Genomic DNA, 18560 nt, shown 5'->3' on the forward strand with positions numbered 1-18560 from the left:
GGGGATATGGGGGAACTCGGTACCCGGGCCTTTACCTTCGGTGGGATGTCACGGCAGTCGGCTCCCGGGCCCGTACCCTGGGGTCACTCTTTAAAAGGGGTTTTAGTGTTGTTGTTAACAGTTTGTCTCGTGACGCCACCTGTGGTTTCTGGTAATAGTTACCAGCGCTGCTTCAGACCTCCGGGGGTGATGGGATGGCAGCTGGGATGTTTCTGCTCCCCACAGGTGGAGCGGGCCCCTGGGGCAGAGTTGATAGATGGGATGCAGGGCGTTGTAACGTAGGAGGGATGATGGCGCAGCAGTAGTGTTGAGCGAGCATGCTCGACACTGCTCGGTACTCGCCCGAGCATCATGCTACTTGGGATGTTCGGCGAGCACCGAGCATTTCCGGGTTACTCGGGCGGGAGCTCGGGTCTCCGCCCTGCATGTTTGGCGCTCTTTACAGAGCCAATGAACATGCACGGATTGCCAGCCAGTCACTGTAATGCCGCAGCCATGTTGGTTGTGGGCATTACATTGATTGACTGGCCGCACAGCGTCACCTCGAGTATTTAAAACCGGGCGCCGCCATCTTGGACACAGACGGCTGGGATCAGACAGTGTAGGGACAGCGCTGCTGATTTAGGGAGAGATATATACTGCAAAATAGTTAGTGTAGGGTCTGTAAAGGCTGCCAGATCAAACAAACAGTCCTTCTCAGGACTAATCTCCATCCCAGATATCAGGCAGGCAGGCTGTATAGGAGACACAGTGGTTATACCAGCAAACGCTGCATTACAGTCCTGTGAGCTGCTCCTGTTGCTGAAATTGCTGGACTTAGCTCCAGGTCTCGGGGGCCAGGAAAAATCCTTTTTTTTTCATCTAAATCCTCTTTTTTTTTTTCCTCCTTCACACTGTACAAATACCCATCTTATTAACCTTTTGGTGCCCCCCCCCCCACCAAAAAAAAAAAAGTGTGTCTGTGACAGTTCGACACAAATATATATTTTTAAAAGAGTCTGGTGTAGGCCAGAGAAACAGAAGTGTGATTTTGCAGTTCCACGGTTCAAACCTCTGTATTATCCACTTTTGGGCCATTTTTACCTTAAAAAAAACAGTTTGAGTGTGTCGCTCGCTGTTCAGCGGCAAATATATCTATTTAAAAAAGTCTGGTATACACAAGTAAATTATAACTGTGGTTTTGCCGTTCCACGGTAAAAAATCTCTATTATCCTGCTTTTGGCATTTTTTGCCGTAAAAAAAAACTGTAATAGTGTCTCCCTGATTGTTCAGACACAAATATATTTGTTGAAAATAGTCTGGTGTAGGCCAGAGAAATAGAAGTGTGGTTTTGCAGTTGCATGGTTCAAACCTCTGTATTATCCACTTTTGGGCCATTTTACCTGAAAAAAAACAGTTTTGAGTGTGTCGCTCACTGTTCAGCCGCAAATATATCTGTTTAAAAAAGTCTGGTATACACCAGTAAATTATAACTGTGGTTTTACCGTTCCACAGTAAAAAATATCTATTATCCAGCTTTTGGTATTTTTTCCGTAAAGAAAAACAGTAATAGTGTCCCCTGATTGTTCAGACACAAATATATCTGTTGAAAATAGTCTGATGTAGGCCCGAGAAATAGAACTGTGGTTTTGCAGTTCCACGGGTCAAATCTCTGTATTATCCTGCTTTTGGCATTTTTAGCCGTAAATAAAAACAGTAATAGTGTCTCCTGATTGTTCAGACACAAATATATCTGTTCAAAAGAGTCTGGTATACACCAATAAATTATAACTGTGGTTTTGCCGTCCCACGGTAAAAAAATCTCTATTATCCAGCTTTTGGTATTTTTTACGTAAAGAAAAACAGTAATAGTGTCTCCTGATTGTTCAGACACCAATATATCTGTTTAAAATAGTCTGGTGTAGGCCCGAGCAATAGAACTGTGGTTTTGCAGTTCCACGGTAAAAAATCTCTATTATCCTGCTTTTGGTATTTTTTCCGTAAAGAAAACAGTAATAGTGTCTGCTGATTATCCAGTCACCAATATATCTGTTTAAAAGAGTCTGGTATACACCAGTAAATTATAACTGTGGTTTTGCCGTTCCACGGTGAAAAATCTCTATTATCCTGCTTTTGGCATTTTTTGCTTAAAGAAAAACAGTAATAGTGTCTCCTGATTGTTCAGACACAAATATATCTGTTGAAAATAGTCTGGTGTAGGCCCGAGAAATAGAACTGTGGTTTTGCCGTTCCACGGTAACAAATCTCTATTATCCTGCTTTTGGCATTTTTTGCCGTAAAAAAAAAAATTAATAGTGTCTCCCTGATTGTTGAAAATAGTCTGGTGTAGGCCAGAGAAATAGAAGTGTGGTTTTGCAGTTCCACGGTTCAAACCTCTGTATTATCCACTTTTGGGCCATTTTTGCCTAAAAAAAAACAGTTTGAGTGTGTCGCTCACTGTTCAGCTGCAAATATATCTATTTAAAATTGTCTGGTATACCCCAGTAAACAATAACTGTGGTTTTGCCATTCTACGGTAAAAAAATCTCTATTATTCAGCTTTTGGTATTTTTTCCGTAAAGAAAAACAGTAATAGTTTCTCCCTGATTGTTCAGATTGTTTAAAAGAGTCGGGTGTAGGCCAGAGAAATAGAACTGTGGTTTTCCTCTTCCACGGTTCTAATCTACTTTATATTACCCTTTTTCCATTGATAGTGCGAGTGTAAGCTATTTTACTTCCTTTACAATGGGCAAGGCGCGTGGCAAGGGACGTGGAACTGGACGTTCTGGTGATGGTGCGTGCCGAAGACGGGGCCGTGGCCAAGGTGAAAATGTGCCACCACCAACAGCCACATCTTCTCGCTCCCACTTCTTGACCGAATTACTAGGGAAGCACAGAACAACACCAGTATTGCGAACTGATCAGTGTGAACAGGTTATTAATTGGATAGCAGATAATACTTCCAGTTACCTGGGCACCACCACCTCCGGTCTGTCTTCCACACGGTCAAATCTTAGTAGCTGTGAGTCTCGACCGCATACTCCTCCTCACCCTGATGCTCCTTTCTCCCACCATGCCGAGTGTCGTCAGACAGCAACTGATCCCACAGTTGGACAATCTGAAGAGCTGTTCACTGGTCCATTTCCATATTTGGGCCCCTCGCCTGCTCCGCTTGAAGTGGTGGAAGAGGAGATCCCATGGCCAAATATTTGAACAGCCACGGCCACAGGAAGGCGACGCTGGCAATTTGTCACAAGAGGTGGACGATGACGAGACACAATTGCCACGAAGTGAGGAGGATGATCGTGGTGCGCAAGTGGAAGAGGAGGAGGTGGTGGATGATCTAGTAACTGACCCAACGGGGCAGGAGGACACGCAGAGTGAGGCCAGCAGCACATAGGGGGAGGGAGGCAGAGTACCCCAACACACGGCCCAGATAATACCGCTATACAGTGCTAAATAACACACCGCCTAGATAATACCACCATACAGAGCTAAATAACACACTGCCCAGATAATACCGCCATACAGTGCTAAATAACACACCACCTAGATAATACCGCCATACAGAGCTAAATAACATACCGCCCAGATAATACTGCCATACAAAGCTAAATAACACACCGTCCAGATAATACCGCCATACAGAGCTAAATAACACACCGCCCAGATAATACCACCATACAGTGCTAAATAACACACCGCCCAGATATTACCGCCATACAGAGCTAAATAACACACCGCCCGGATAATACCGGCATACAGAGCTAAATAACACACGCCCCGGATAATACCGCCATACAGAGCTAAATAACACACTGCCCGGATAATACCGCCATACAGAGCTAAATAACACACCGCCCGGATAATACCGCCATACAGAGCTAAATAACACACCGTTCGGATAATACCGCCATACAGAGCTAAATAACACACCGCCCAGATAATACCGCCATACAATGCTAAATAACACACCGCCCGGATAATACCGCCATACAGTGCTAAATAACACACTGCCCGGATAATACCGCCATACAGAGCTAAATAACACACCGCCCGGATAATACCGCCATACAGTGCGAAATAACACACCGCCCAGATAATACCGCCATACAGTGCTAAATAACACACTGCCCAGATAATACCGCCATACAGAGCTAAATAACACACCGCCCAGATAATACCGCCATACAGAGCTAAATAAGTTGAGCCGCGCGTGTACGAGATGTACGGAGCGGATCCGCGCGTGTACGAGGTGTATGGAGCGGAGCCGCGCGTGTACGGAGCGGAGCCGCATGTGTACGAGTGTGCGGAGCGGAGCTGAGTGTACGAGGTGTATGGAGCGGAGACGCGCGTGTACGAGGTGTATGGAGCGGAGCCGAGCGTGTACGAGGTGTACGGAGTGGAGACACGCGTGTACGAGGTGTGCGGAGCGGAGCCACGCGATTACGAGGTGAGCGGAGCCACGCGTGTTTGTGGTGTACGGAGTGGATCCACGCGTGTACGAGGTGTACGGAGCGGAGCAGCGTGTGTACGGAGCAGAGCGGAGCCGCGCATATACGAGGTGTAAGGAGCGGAGCTGCACGTGTACGAGGTGTACGGAATGGAGACGCACATATACGAGGTGTATGGAGAGGAGACGAGCGTGTACGATGTGTACGGAGCGGAGACGCGCGTGTACGAGGTACGAGGAGCGGAACCACGCGTGTACGAGGTGTGCGGAGAGGAGCCGCGCGTGTTCGTGGTGTACGGAGCGGAGCAGCGTGTGTACGAGGTGTACGGAGCGGAGCTTCGCGTGTACGAGGTGTACGGAGCGGAGCAGCGTGTGTACGAGGTTTACGGAGCGGAGCCGCGCATGTACGAGATGTACGGAGAAGAGCGGATCCGCGCGTGTACGAGGTGTACGGAGAGGATCCGCGCGTGTATGAGGTGTACGGAGCCGAGCCGCGCGTGTACGAGTGTGCAGAGCAGAGCCGCGTGTACGAGGTGTACGGAGCGAAGCCGCGCGTTTATGGAGCAGAGCCGCGGGTGTATGAGGTATTTTTGTTTTTGGTTATTTATTTTACCTTATACACAAGTCTTTACCCTGGAAAGTCACAGGAAAACAGTTTCAGTTTCGTTTTTGAACGTTTTATTGTGAGCCCGTAAAAGTGGCTTCAGGCTATGTGCCCACGTTGCAGAAATGAAGCAGAAAATTTCTGCTTCATTTCTGCAAGTCCTCTCCCGGAAAAACGCATGCGGAATTCCACACGCGTTTATCACGCGTTTTTCTCGCGTTTATCGCGCGTTTTCCACATGCGGAATTGCCTTGCGATTTTTATGCATTGGATAAAGGCAATTCCGCTTGCGGAAACGCAAAATTAATTGACATGCTGCGGATTTTTGAACGCAGCATAAACGCTGCGGAAAAATCCGCAGCATGTGCATAGAACTTGCGGAATCACATTGGGGACCATGGGGTGCGGATTACCAAGCGTTTTACAAGCGTTTCCGCTGCGGAAATTCCGCATCAAAAACGCTTGGAATCCGCAACGTGGGCAGGCAGCCTCAAACCTCTGACCACGTTGTTGACAGCAGTGACCTGGGGGTCAGAAATGCTTCCTGGAGCGATGCCCATGCTGTCCCCATGTCATTTGAGCACTGTCACTATCGTTTTGGGCACTTTTTAGGCTTTCAACAGACTGCCGGGGGTGCCGCCGCAAAAATGCTCAGGTCTCCCATAGACTAACATTGGGCTCGTTGCTCGGGTCGAGCACCCGAGTATCACGGCGAGCTCGGCCCGAGCTTCGAGCACCCGAGCATTTTAGTGCTCGCTCAACACTACGCAGCAGCAATAACCGACAGAGACAGTGGAGTGCAGTCGTCCAATTTTACTCACAGTTCTTTTTAGATTCCTCAGGTACACTGTACAGGTTACCGCTTCCCGCGTCGCGCTGCGTTCACCAAGCAGGGGTTCAGAAGTCCCTCCGGCAATTCGAGAGTACTTATCGAGACCCCCTTTCTATATGTTCCTTTCCTCAGCCGACTTTCCGCGCTGCGTCTCTCCCTCCTGCCCTGCGCCTCACAAACTGAGTCCCAAGTCCTCGGATCCCTCAGGGTCACTTGGAGTTCCCTGATCCTACACGGCTACCTTTCTTGGCTACCCGGATGCGAGTATGGCAACTGCACCATAAAAGTCAGAAGCCTCCGGTTTCCTAGCCGAGGCTTGAAGCGACACGACAAGCCTAGGGACTGGTTCCCTTCTTGCGGCCTGGTCCCTCTGACACTTGACAGATTAGAGCGTACGAGTGGCTTCCTGCTCCTTCCGTACCCCTGGGACCCCTTTAGTTACCGGAGCCTTCCTCCTCTGCTCCCCTCCTCTTCTCTCCTCCGCTGGGCCTCATTTACCAGGCCCACTCTGGAGCAGAGCTCCTGCAGAGCACCTGCTCCTCTTACTGGACACAGACACCTCTCTCTCAGACTCACTACTTTACACACTGCCTCTAACTAAGATGGATCCCCTATTTATACTCCTAACAAATGCTCCCCTAAACTCCTTCCTCCACCCACACCCACTACTTGGTTCCCCCCACTCCAGCCTGGGACAGGGCTCAGCAGAACACAGTGCATCTTGCCCTTCCAGCCGGCCTGGAGCAGTGTAGTGTTGGATGCAGGTGTTGGGGTCCCAGGCTGTACTCTTTCCTTACCAGAGAGTGAGGCACCACGGATGCAGTACCTCTGTGGCGACTGAACCCGCAGGGGCGCCACATTAAACCCTACAAAGGATGCATGTATACCTGGGAGCCAATGTGGATACATTACCATTCTTTAACATAGGAAACTGTAAATGGTTTTGTAAACGATTAACCCCTTTAAAGCCCATGATGTACTAATACGCGTCTGTGCCCTGGGACTTAAGAGCCTGACCCGTATTAGTACGTCATCGCGATCGCGCGCGCACACAGGCTGTGCGGGCGCGATCGCCGCCGGGTGTCAGCTGATTGTCACAGCTGACACCCGGTACTATGTGCAGGGAGCGGTCCCGCACTGCTCCCGGCACATTAACCCCCGAAATGCTGCGATCGAAGTCGATCGCAGCATTGCGGAGGCTAAGGGGAGGTGATCGCAATACTCACCTCCTCTTCCGGCCTCCAGCGCTGTCTGCCGCGGCTTCCCGGGTGTTGCCATGACGACCCGATGTCATCATGACAACATCCGGGTCACCAGACAGCAGGAAGATTTTTTGGTCATGCGCAGTGCATGACCAAACAATCTTCTCACTGTGCAGCGCTGACTGCCTGCATGGCACAGGGATGGTGCTCCATCCCTATGCTATGCAGGCGATCCCAGAGTGGGACAAAGTAAAAAAGTAAAAAAACTCTCAGAAAGTGAAAAAAATGTTTTAAAAAAAATTGTAAAAATATAGAAAAAAAAAAATAAAAAATAATCCACCAAAAATAAAAATATAATGTACCCATCAATAAATATTATTATGGAAAAAAAATAAAAAAAACAATAAAAGTACCCATATTTGGTATCTCCGCGTCCGGAACGACCTGACCTATAAAACTGTTCCCCAAGATAAACCCTTCAGTGAACACGGTAAAAAAAAAAAAAAAAAAAAAAACGAAGCAAAAAACAATGCTTTATCATCATACCGCCACACAAAAAATGGAATAACACGCGATCAAAAAGACGCATATAAAAAAAAATGGTACCGCTGAAAACGTCATCTTGTCCCGCAAAAAACAAGTCAAAATACAGCTCCATCATCCGAAAAATCGAAAAGTTATAGTTCTCAGAATAAAGCAATGCAAAAAAAATTTTTTTTCTATAAAATTGCTTTTATTGTGTAAAAGCGCCAAAACATAGAAAAACAATATAAATGTGTTACCGCTGTAAATGTACTGACCCGAAGAATAAAGCTACCTTATCAATTTTACCACACGCGGAGTAGAATAAAAAAATGTAAAAAAAAACAATTCCTGAATTGTTGGTTTTTGTTTATTCTGCCTCCCAAAAGCTGGAATAGAAAGCGATCAAAAAATGTCACGTGCCTGAAAATGGCACCAATAAAAACTTCAACTCATCCCGCAAAAAACAAGCCGTCACATGACTCTGTCGGCCAAAATATGGAAAAATTATAGCTCTCAAAATATGGCGATGCAAAAACTAGATTTTACAAAATATGTCTTTTAGTGTGTGACAGCTGCCAATCATAAAAACCCGATATCATTCTGGTATCTCTGTAGTCGCACCGATCCGAAGAATAAGGTAGTCTAATCACTTATACCGCACTAGGAACGGCGTAAAAAATAAACGCTAGGGCTGGGGATGGGGTTAGGGTTGTGCTAATGTTAGGGTTGGGGTCAGGGTTGGGCTAGGGTAGGGTTAGGGTTGGGGTTGTTTTTTTTTTCAAAAGGAAAAAAAAAAAAAAAGATGACGATATGGCAACTAGTGTTGAACACAAGTGCTCACTACTAGTGTTGAGCCACCCCCGTAGTGTTCGGGTTCGGTTCGGTTCGTCGAACTGTTCGTCGAACACCTTAGAACACCGTCGAACACCGTTAAAACCAATGGCAGGCAAACAAAAACACATAGAAACACATAGAAAACACCTTCAAAGGTGTCCAGAAGCTGACAAACTGCTCAGAAGACGCTTTCTTTAAAAAAGCCGGCCGGCAATTCAGCAGCGGCATACACCGGTACCCGACAATTTAGACAAGAAGGAATAGAGCCTCACACATAGATTAGATAGATAGAAACATGTCAGTCACATATATATGAAGTACAGTGACAGTGTTGCTTACTGTACTTGTCATTTAGTGTAAAGGATTTATTAAAAAATATAATAGTGTTTTCATGCACTGTCTCTTTAAAAAAGCCGGCCGGCAATTCAGCATCTGTACCCGACAATTTATAACAGACAGAATAGAGCTTCACACATAGATTAGATAGATAGAAACATGTCAGTCACATATATATGAAGTACAGTGACAGTGTTGCTTACTGTACTTGTCATTTAGTGTAAAGGATTTATTAAAAAAAATAATAGTGTTTTCATGCACCGTCTCTTTAAAAAAGCCGGCCGGCAATTCAGCATCTGTACCCGACAATTTATAACAGACAGAATAGAGCTTCACACATAGATTAGATAGATAGAAACATGTCAGTCACATATATATGAAGTACAGTGACAGTGTTGGTTACTGTACTTGTCATTTAGTATTAAAATAAAGGATTTATTATTAAAAAAAATTGGCGTGGGGTTCCCCTTAATTTTAGTCTCTAGCGGAGGTTAAGCAGACAGCTGGGGCAGATGTTTGAAGCCTGGGAAGGGGGTAATACCCACGGAGCTTCCCAGGCTACTAATATGAGCCCCCAGCTGAATACATAGCCTTTACTAGCTATTAAAATGGGGGACCCCCCCCAAAAAATGACGTGGGGTCCCCCCTAATTTAATAGCTAGCAAAGGCTAGGCAGACAGCTGGGGGCTGATATTAATAGCCCAGGAAGGGAGCCATGAATATTGGCCCCCTCCCAGGCTAGAAACACCAGCCGTCAGCCGCCCCAGAAATGGCGCATTCATAGGATGCGCCAATTCTGGCACTTAGCCTCGCTCTTCCACGCTGCCCTGTAGCGGTGGCAGGGGGTAATAGGGCTGGGGTTGATGTCAGCTTATAATGCCAGCAGACATCAAGCCCAGGTTAGTAATGGAGAGGCGTCTATAAGACACCCCCATTACTAACCCCATAGTCAAAGTTAAAAGAAAACACAAACACCCAGAATAAAGTCCTTTAATTGAAATAAAGACACAATCCTTTATTGTTCTAAATTAAACCATACTTACCGTCACGCCCATTCCAGCTGAAGCCAACGATCTCCTGCAATAAAAGAAAAATAATAAAGCAACATCATCCTTACCTTTCCATGGTTCCCACGACAGCTTCAGCTCTGCTACATCGAGATGACAGGCTGGACCGCAGCAGAACGCTGCCATCCAGCCTGTCATCCCGCAGACACTGAGAAGCGCAGGCATGCTTGCGCTCTGCAGTGTCTGGCTGTGACGGCATAAAGATGAGACGAGTTCATGTCCAATGAACTCGGCGCACCTCATGCACGTCACTGACAGCGTGGGAGAATTCTCCTGCACTCAGCACTTCAGCGTGAGAATTCTCCCACGCTGTCAGTGAAGTGCATGAGGTGAGCTCATTCATGTCCAATGAACTCAGCTGACCTCATGTACGTCACTGACAGCGTGGGAGAATTCTCACGCTGAAGTGCTGAGTGCAGGAGAATTCTCCCACGCTGTCAGTGACGTGCATGAGGTGCGCCGAGTTCATTGGACATGAACTCGGCTCATCTGGATGCCGTCACAGCCAGACACTGCAGAGCGCAAGCATGCCTGCGCTTCTCAGTGTCTGCGGGATGACAGGCTGGATGGCAGCGTTCTGCTGCGGTCCAGCCTGTCATCTCGATGTAGCAGAGCTGAAGCTGTCGTGGGAACCATGGAAAGGTAAGGATGAGGTTGCTTTATTATTTTTCTTTTATTGCAGGAGATCGTTGGCTTCAGCTGGAATGGGCGTGACGGTAAGTATGGTTTAATTTAGAACAATAAAGGATTGTGTCTTTATTTCAATTAAAGGACTTTATTCTGGGTGTTTGTGTTTTTTTTAACTTTGACTATGGGGTTAGTAATGGGGGTGTCTTATAGACGCCTCTCCATTACTAACCTGGGCTTGATGTCAGCTGGCATTATAAGCTGACATCAACCCCAACCCTATTACCCCCTGCCACCGCACCAGGGCAGCGTGGAAGAGCGAGGCTAAGTGCCAGAATTGGCGCATCCTATGAATGCGCCATTTCTGGGGCGGCTGACGGCTGGTGTTTCTAGCCTGGGAGGGGGCCAATATTCATGGCTCCCTTCCTGGGCTATTAATATCAGCCCCCAGCTGTCTGCCTAGCCTTTGCTAGCTATTAAATTAGGGGGGACCCCACGTCATTTTTTTGGGGGGGTCCCCCATTTTAATAGCTAGTAAAGGCTATGTATTCAGCTGGGGGCTCATATTAGTAGCCTGGGAAGCTCCGTGGGTATTAGCCCCTTCCCAGGCTTCAAACATCTGCCCCAGCTGTCTGCTTAACCTCCGCTAGAGCCTAAAATTAAGGGGAACCCCATGCCAATTTTTTTAATAATAAATCCTTTATTTTAATACTAAATGACAAGTACAGTAACCAACACTATCACTGTACTTCATATATATGTGACTGACATGTTTCTATCTATCTAATCTATGTGTGAAGCTCTATTCTGTCTGTTATAAATTGTCGGGTACAGATGCTGAATTGCCGGCCGGCTTTCTTAAAGAGACGGTGCATGAAAACACTATTATTTTTTTTAATAAATCCTTTACACTAAATGACAAGTACAGTAAGCAACACTGTCACTGTACTTCATATATATGTGACTGACATGTTTCTCTCTATCTAATCTATGTGTGATTCTCTATTCCTTCTATTCTAAATTGTCGGGTACCGCTGCTGAATTGCCGGCCGGCTTTTTTAAAGAGACGGTGCATGAAAACACTATTATTTTTTTTGATAAATCCTTTACGCTAAATGACAAGTAGAGTAAGCAGCAATTTCACTGTACTTCGTATATATGTGGCTGACATGTTTATATCTATCTAATCTATGTGTGAAGCTCTATTCTTTCGGTTCTAAATTGTCGGGTACCGGTGTATGCCGCTGCTGAATTGCCGGCTTTTCATGTTTCACTGTTGGCACTGTTCCCATCGATTTGGGCAATCACTGTAATGCCACAACCACCATGGCTGTGGCATTACAGTGAGTGGCAGACAATCCCTGCATGATTGGTGCTCTAAATAGCACCAGACATGCAGGACACGCTTTTGGTGCACGAACAGTTATCGAACATAACCTCGAACAGCCGAATTTTTTGCAAATCGTTCGGGTTCATCGAACAACTCGAACACCGCCCAAAACAGCTCGAATTTGAGATTGGCGAACAGTTCTAGTCGAACACCGCTCATCTCTACTCACTACTTGAGTTTGCATCGGGTGCTCGGGTATGCATTGAGTATCGCGGGTGCTCGAGTCTCCGCCCCATATGCTTCGCGGCCCAAAAAAACTCGCGGGGATTGGCTGCCATGCACGAGCGATCCCCGCATGTTTTTTTTGGGGTGTCTAATAACCGTGAAACATGCGGGCGGGGACTCGAGCATTTCACTTGAGCACCCGTGATACATGGTGCATACCTGAGTGCCCGATGCAAACTCAAGTAGCGAGCACTTGCGCTCAAGACTAATGACAACTTATTCAATATGATGACCTAATGTCATCAAATTCTGTGTCGTACCTCTGGGTTCAAAATGTTCACTATACCCCTTGATAAAATCCTTGAGGGGTGTAGTTTCCAAAATCGGGTCACTTGTGGCGGGGTTCAACTATTTAGGCACATTAGGGGCTCTCCAAACGCGACATGGCATCCGCTCTCGATTCCAGCCGATTTTGCGTTCAAAAAGTCACACAGTGCTCCTTCCCTTCTGAACTCTGCCGTGCGCCCAAACACTGTATTTTCCCCACATATGGGGTATTGGTGTACTCAGGAGAAATTGCACAAAAGTTTTTGGGGTCCATTTTCTCCTCTTACCCTTGTGAAAATAAAAAAATTGGGGCTAAAACATCATTTTTGGGGAAAAAGTTAGATTTTTTTATTTTCACGGCTCAATGTTATAAACTTCTGTAAAGGACTTGGGGGTTCAAGGTGCTCACCACACATCTAGATAAGTTCCCTGAGGGGTCTAGTTTCCAAAATGGTGTCACTTGTGGGGGGTTTCCACTGTTTAGGCACATCAGGGGCTCCCCAAATGCAACATGGCGTCTGCTAATTATTCAAGCAAATTTTACATTCAAAAAGTCAAATGGCGCTCCTTTGCTTCCGAACCCTGCCGCGCGCCCAAACAGTGGTTTTCCCCCACATATGGGGTATCTGCTTACTCAGGAGAAATTGCACAACAAACTTCATGGTGCAATTTTTCCTGTTACCCTTATGAAAATGCAAATGTGGGGGCTGAAAAACATTTTTGTTGTAAAAATGTGAAAATTGTATTTTTACGGCTTAATGTTATAAACTTCTGTGAAGCACCTGGGGGTTCAATGTGCTCACCACACATCTAGATAAGTTCCCTGAGGGGTCTAGTTTCCAAAATGGTGTCACTTGTGGGGGGTTTCCACTGTTTAGGCACATCAGGGGCTCCCCAAATGCAACATGGCGTCCGCTAATTATTCAAGCAAATTTTACATTCAAAAAGTCAAATGGCGCTCCTTCCCTTCCGAACCCTGCCGTGCGCCCAAACAGTGTTTTTTCCTCACATATGGGGTATCTGCTTACTCAGGAGAAATTGCACAACAAATTTTGGGGTCCATTTTTTCCTGTTAACCCTGCGAAAATAAAAAAAATTGGGTCTAAAGTAACATTTTTGTGAAAAAAGTTAAATGCTAATTTTTTTCTTCCACATTCCAAAAATTCCTGTGAAGCACCTGAAGGGTTAATAAAGTTCTTGAGGGGTGCAGTTTTTAGAATGGTGTCACTTTGGGGTATTTTCTGTCATAAAGACATCTCAAAGTGACTTTAAATATGATGTGGTCCCTAAAAAAATGGTTTTGTAAATTTTGTTGGAAAAATGAGAAATCACTGGTCAACTTTTAACCCTTATAGCTCCCCAATAAAAAAAAAACTTTGGTTCCAAAATTGTGCTGATGTAAAGTAGACATGTGGGAAATGTTATTTATTAACTATTTTGTGTGACATATCTCTCTGATTTAAGGGCATAAAAATTCAAATTTGGAAAATTGCAAAATTTTCAAACTTTTCACCAAATTTCCATTTTTTTCACAAATAAACGCAAGTGATATCGTAGAAATTTTACCACAGTCATGTTACGAAAAAACAATCTCAGAATCAGGGGGATCCATTGAAGCGTTCCAGAGTAATTACCTCATAAAGTGACAGTGGTCAGAATTGTAAAAATTGGCCTGGTCATTAACGTGCAAACCACCTTGGGTTGTAAAGGGGTTAATATCTGCTGCTATAAAAAACGGACTGCACACGAATGACAAGTGAGAAACAAAACATCCCACTTTTCTGGATCAAATTCTAAACGATTTTTATACTCTCATGTGAACCTACCCTTAACCTGATAAATCTAATTTTACAGATCCCTCTGGAAATTGACACTCGAGGATTCCTAAAGACTGCAAAACCTATTATACTCAACCTTGTGTCTAGAGAAGCCCTGAAGACAGAAAGTTAGATGCCGAAGACCGCTGTGGATGGGACACAGATATCTGTACTAAATGGAGAACTAATGAGTTGACTGGAATACACTATAATCAGAAAATGTGCCGAGGAGCATGTAAATCTTGTAAATGCAAAAGAAAACTGATGTACCCATGTCTATTTACTTTCAGCCATTTTACACGATAAACAACAAAGTTGTCATAATTAATAAATTAGTAAATTGCATTACGGAAAACAAAAATAAAATGTAGAAGATTACAGAGACGTTCGCCAAATCAATAAGTGAATTGCCCAGGACAGATTGCGTGGAAATCTTTCTGCATGCCTTATCACCTTCAACTGATCCTGTTAAAATCTCTACCTCAAGAACATTTCTATTCAATGATGTTACAACTAATCATATACCATTGCAGAGTCCTTGTTTTGTATTCAAATTTCTCAACAACATAATAATGCTGCCCACCTTAAGTCTAAGGCAATGACTTGGCATGCCTGATAGGGTTAAGCTATGTAAAAATTCAATAGGAAAATGTTTCCTTTCATCGTCGTCATCTGCAACTACAGAGTCACCACTCCAACATCAGCTGATGTTTTTCTCACCTCAACATTAAGCTCTTTATGTAGTAAGATGAAAGGTAATATTGTTATAGGCGGAAGAATTGCATGACAGCAGTGCCCCCACATCAAAAGAAACTGGAACATTCTCTTCTGCAATATCAAGACTAATAAAGACAAAATAATTTTCCGCATGTGTAAAACATTTGTTTCTTTTTGACATATGGCTGAAAGTGATGGATTGTGCTTCCATAACTAAACGGAGATGTTAAGGGGGGTGAACCCTAGTGGATAACTCCTTCTTAAATGCTAAAGTGGTCTCAATACACCAGGGCACAGAAATATCAATATCAGCGTTCCCTTTGATAGGAATCCTTAAATCGTAAGGCCTCATTTCCACCTTATATTTATATACGCTTTCAACAGGTATTGAGTCTAATCCTATAACGGTAAGGGACAGATGGAAAATACTAATACCTTCCATTCAAGATGAGGACTGGGAGGAAATGCTGGAGTCCCAGACCTGACTGACAGCCAGCCCCAATGCAGAGCGTGTGTCAGTCAGTGCCAGGGGCATGGTTACAGCCACCGCGGAGACTGAAATGGTGCTGCCACCGTGACTACAACCGAATGCTGCCGGGAAGAATAATGTTAATTTTCTCCCCACAGTGTTCGGCTAAATATGAGTGCTGGGCAGGTGCAGAATGCTATTAACCTGCAGATTAACCCCATATCTGCAGGTTAATAACATTTTTTCTGGTGACAGGTTCCCTTTAAATAGGTCGTTTTATCTCTAGATGATTCAGCAGATAAAGACTGGATCTCTGGGCCTGATTTGGTTCTGCTATATTGTATAGATGGATGTGGTAGTAGAGGAAACACCATGAGGTGACATATGCATTACTTGGGATATGTTTGGCAGTCAGCTGTTGGTTTTATTGTTTACTGGTTAATGTTCTGTGTTACTTTGTTGTTATACACCATTATTATGTATGTTCCAAAGATATTCACTATTCTGACTCCATGACTAAGCTGCAAGCATAGAGCGCTGTGAGACACCGTTTCTAGGCTGTCTCTTAACCTTACTCACACGCAGTGATGTCCTCAGATAGTTTAACTTGACTGCAGGAAGCACGTAGTTGAAGATTCAGAAGAAGATTTATTTTCAAGCAGAAATCTTCTTGAAGTGCAAACATACAGCAGATAAAAAAAAATTTTTACATACAGACTGGAAGCACATGAGCTTCTAACATGGCTGAAGATGTGGAATGAGGAAGGAACATGAGGAAGAAGGGAGGGGTTACTTACATCACAGCTCCATCAGAGGGGGGCCGGGAGAGAGAGAGGACAAACTTATAAGGAAGGCAAACCTTATTGCATAGTAACAAACAGCAATACATAACAACTGAAAGAAGTGCAATACAGTCTGTAAAATTCCCAGATCATGGGACATGACACTCCCCTTCTGAAATCTATAGATTTCACGATGATTATATTGATGTGATGTCTTCTGATGATGTCACCGTCGACCTGAAAGATAACAAGAAACACAAGGCATGCAACAATAACTATGACAGTTGTAAGCTCAGTTTTCTGGTTGGTGGCCTGAAGTCCACAACAGTTGAATAATCCAAGTCAATTAGAAACCCATCTTCTGTTTGGGGAAGCTGCAACATACAAACACTTCCATCAACCCAAGAATACACTGGTAAAAGTTCCTAATACAGCTGGAGGCATATGGCGGAATACTCCCCGCCGTAAGCTGTGTCTAGTAGTAATGTCCTTCATGTGATGCTGTCTCTCATGAAGCACTTGGCAGGCGAATACCAACCTGCACAACCGATGACCAGCTCGAGAAACGTCTAGAGTGATAAGGCCTCAGCTTTAACTTTGGTGTCATAGATATGCAGTGTGTAGAGATGGTTTGTCTGATTTCTCCATCAGCGACTGGTTCCGCAAGTTCAAATGTGCTGCCAGTATCAACAGAACAAGGATTCTCATGTGCAAAGCTTGGAGACAATAGCAAGGTGTTGTCACAAAGGCTAGGTGCAGCCATGAGTCCTGTTCCTTGCTAAATTGGATACAGGTCAGTGGAGATGTGGTGCCACTGTTCAGGGGAAACCTCCACCACTAGTACAGCAGAAAAAAAAAGACCAAGTCTTGGTGCAGTGTGAGCAGGCCTTGAGGCTAGTTTGGCCTTGTCCAGGACAAATCCGCAATGTACTCTGTTGTTGGCTTCTGAGGTCTTCAAGTAGCCTACTGCAGCAATAGCCTTTGTAGGTGCGTCAGGGAAAATGTGGACTTCTCTTCTAGTGGCGGCTGAAAGGGACTTTAACGCAGAACAAGATAGGAATGAGATGGGATGTTCTAAGATCTTCAGAGACGTCTTCTATGTCACCCCCCTTTGTGGTTTCTGGGACAGTAGTGGAGTGTTCCAATCCGTGTTCTCAGTGGTCAACTGTCTCAGCAGTATCTTACCTTGACAAGTTAAGGAGGCATAAGATCATTCCTAATTTGACCTTAAATTCTTGCACTTCCTTTAGTACCTTAAATAACGACATGACTGCTTGTGACTTGATGTAAAAAATGGCCACAGCAGCCTCTTATTAAATTGTACCCCTTGGGGCGCCCAACAACCTCCTGCCCCAAAACATCAAAACAATGTAAACATTATAAACATTAAATAGCATGAATAACAGAAGAATCACATTAACCCACTGATAAGTCTGGTCCAGAGGCATATCACCACCTTCCTGATTAATTCCCTGGCCGCACAGCACCAGCAAAGGGAATGAGGCATTAATCACACTTAATTAATAGCCCCTAACTTTGCAGGACCTACGCCCGCAATTACCCTGGCCTATCACCAAAGCTACCATGCCTTGATAGTTCCACCAAAGGCCATTACCACTTGACCCCGCCTCTATCCCAGACCTATCACCCCGACATAGACCGGGACCATGACACCTTACGCGGCCCGATCCCGCCACCACCGCATCGCTTGCTTGATGCCATCCCTTAAACCTAACATCCACAAATCTGCACCAATGGTGTTGAGGTGGACCCTATCCGGCCTCATATGTTCCTCCGACGGCGTTTCCAACTCCCTATGCCTTACAATGATGCCACCGTTCCTGGACACAAAACGGGCCACAACCTTATTCACTTTCATCCGCGTCTTGTTGACTCGATCTACGGACCTTGTGTACATCCATGTGGACCGAGCCACTATGTCCGACCATACTATGATGATTCCGGGATATTCTGACCACAACCTTAAAATGTCAAATTTAATCTCCCGGATTAACTACAGAGATGAACGTACGCCAACGTCGTTTCCTCCGACATGCAACATGAGGATATCCGGTGGACGGTCGATTCTGCTATAGCATGACACCTCCGGGAGGACCCTCCCCCATGTCATGCCATGAATACCGATCCACTTGACCAACGCCTTGGATCTATTCTGCTCGAGCTGTCGACCATCTCGACGAGCGTCCGCCCGTAATGCGCCCTAGAACACGTAGGAGTGCCCCAGGATCCACACTAAACATGCACACACCGATCATTACCATATGAAACACCAATTACGACCATGACCCTTCCTTACATCATCAAATGAGGACGCACGTACAGCCTAAACCGCGATGACTCCAATCGCCTAATTCGGCGAATCAATTCGTCACACAAACCCCAATGAGAAGCCTCCGTTGCCGCCCCAATCCTA

General features: G+C 45.3%; 1 protein-coding gene across 2 annotated transcripts in view; it reads left to right on the top strand.

Moving 5' to 3' along the window:
• Window positions 1-14524, top strand: part of LOC141156838 (cytochrome P450 3A29-like) — an 80408-nt gene extending 65884 nt beyond the window's left edge. For both annotated transcript variants that reach the window (XM_073643264.1, XM_073643274.1), the window contains one exon: window positions 14196-14524. In XM_073643264.1, coding sequence (XP_073499365.1) covers window positions 14196-14291 — 96 coding nt within the window. In that variant the 3' untranslated portion in view covers window positions 14292-14524. The remainder of the gene's footprint in view (window positions 1-14195) is intronic.
• The last annotated feature ends 4036 nt before the right edge of the window (window positions 14525-18560 follow it).

The sequence above is a fragment of the Phyllobates terribilis genome, unplaced genomic scaffold (genome assembly GCF_046119375.1).
Source record: "Phyllobates terribilis strain yellow unplaced genomic scaffold, ASM4611937v1 Scaffold_1__5_contigs__length_1240528914, whole genome shotgun sequence".
NCBI lineage: Eukaryota > Metazoa > Chordata > Amphibia > Anura > Dendrobatidae > Phyllobates > Phyllobates terribilis.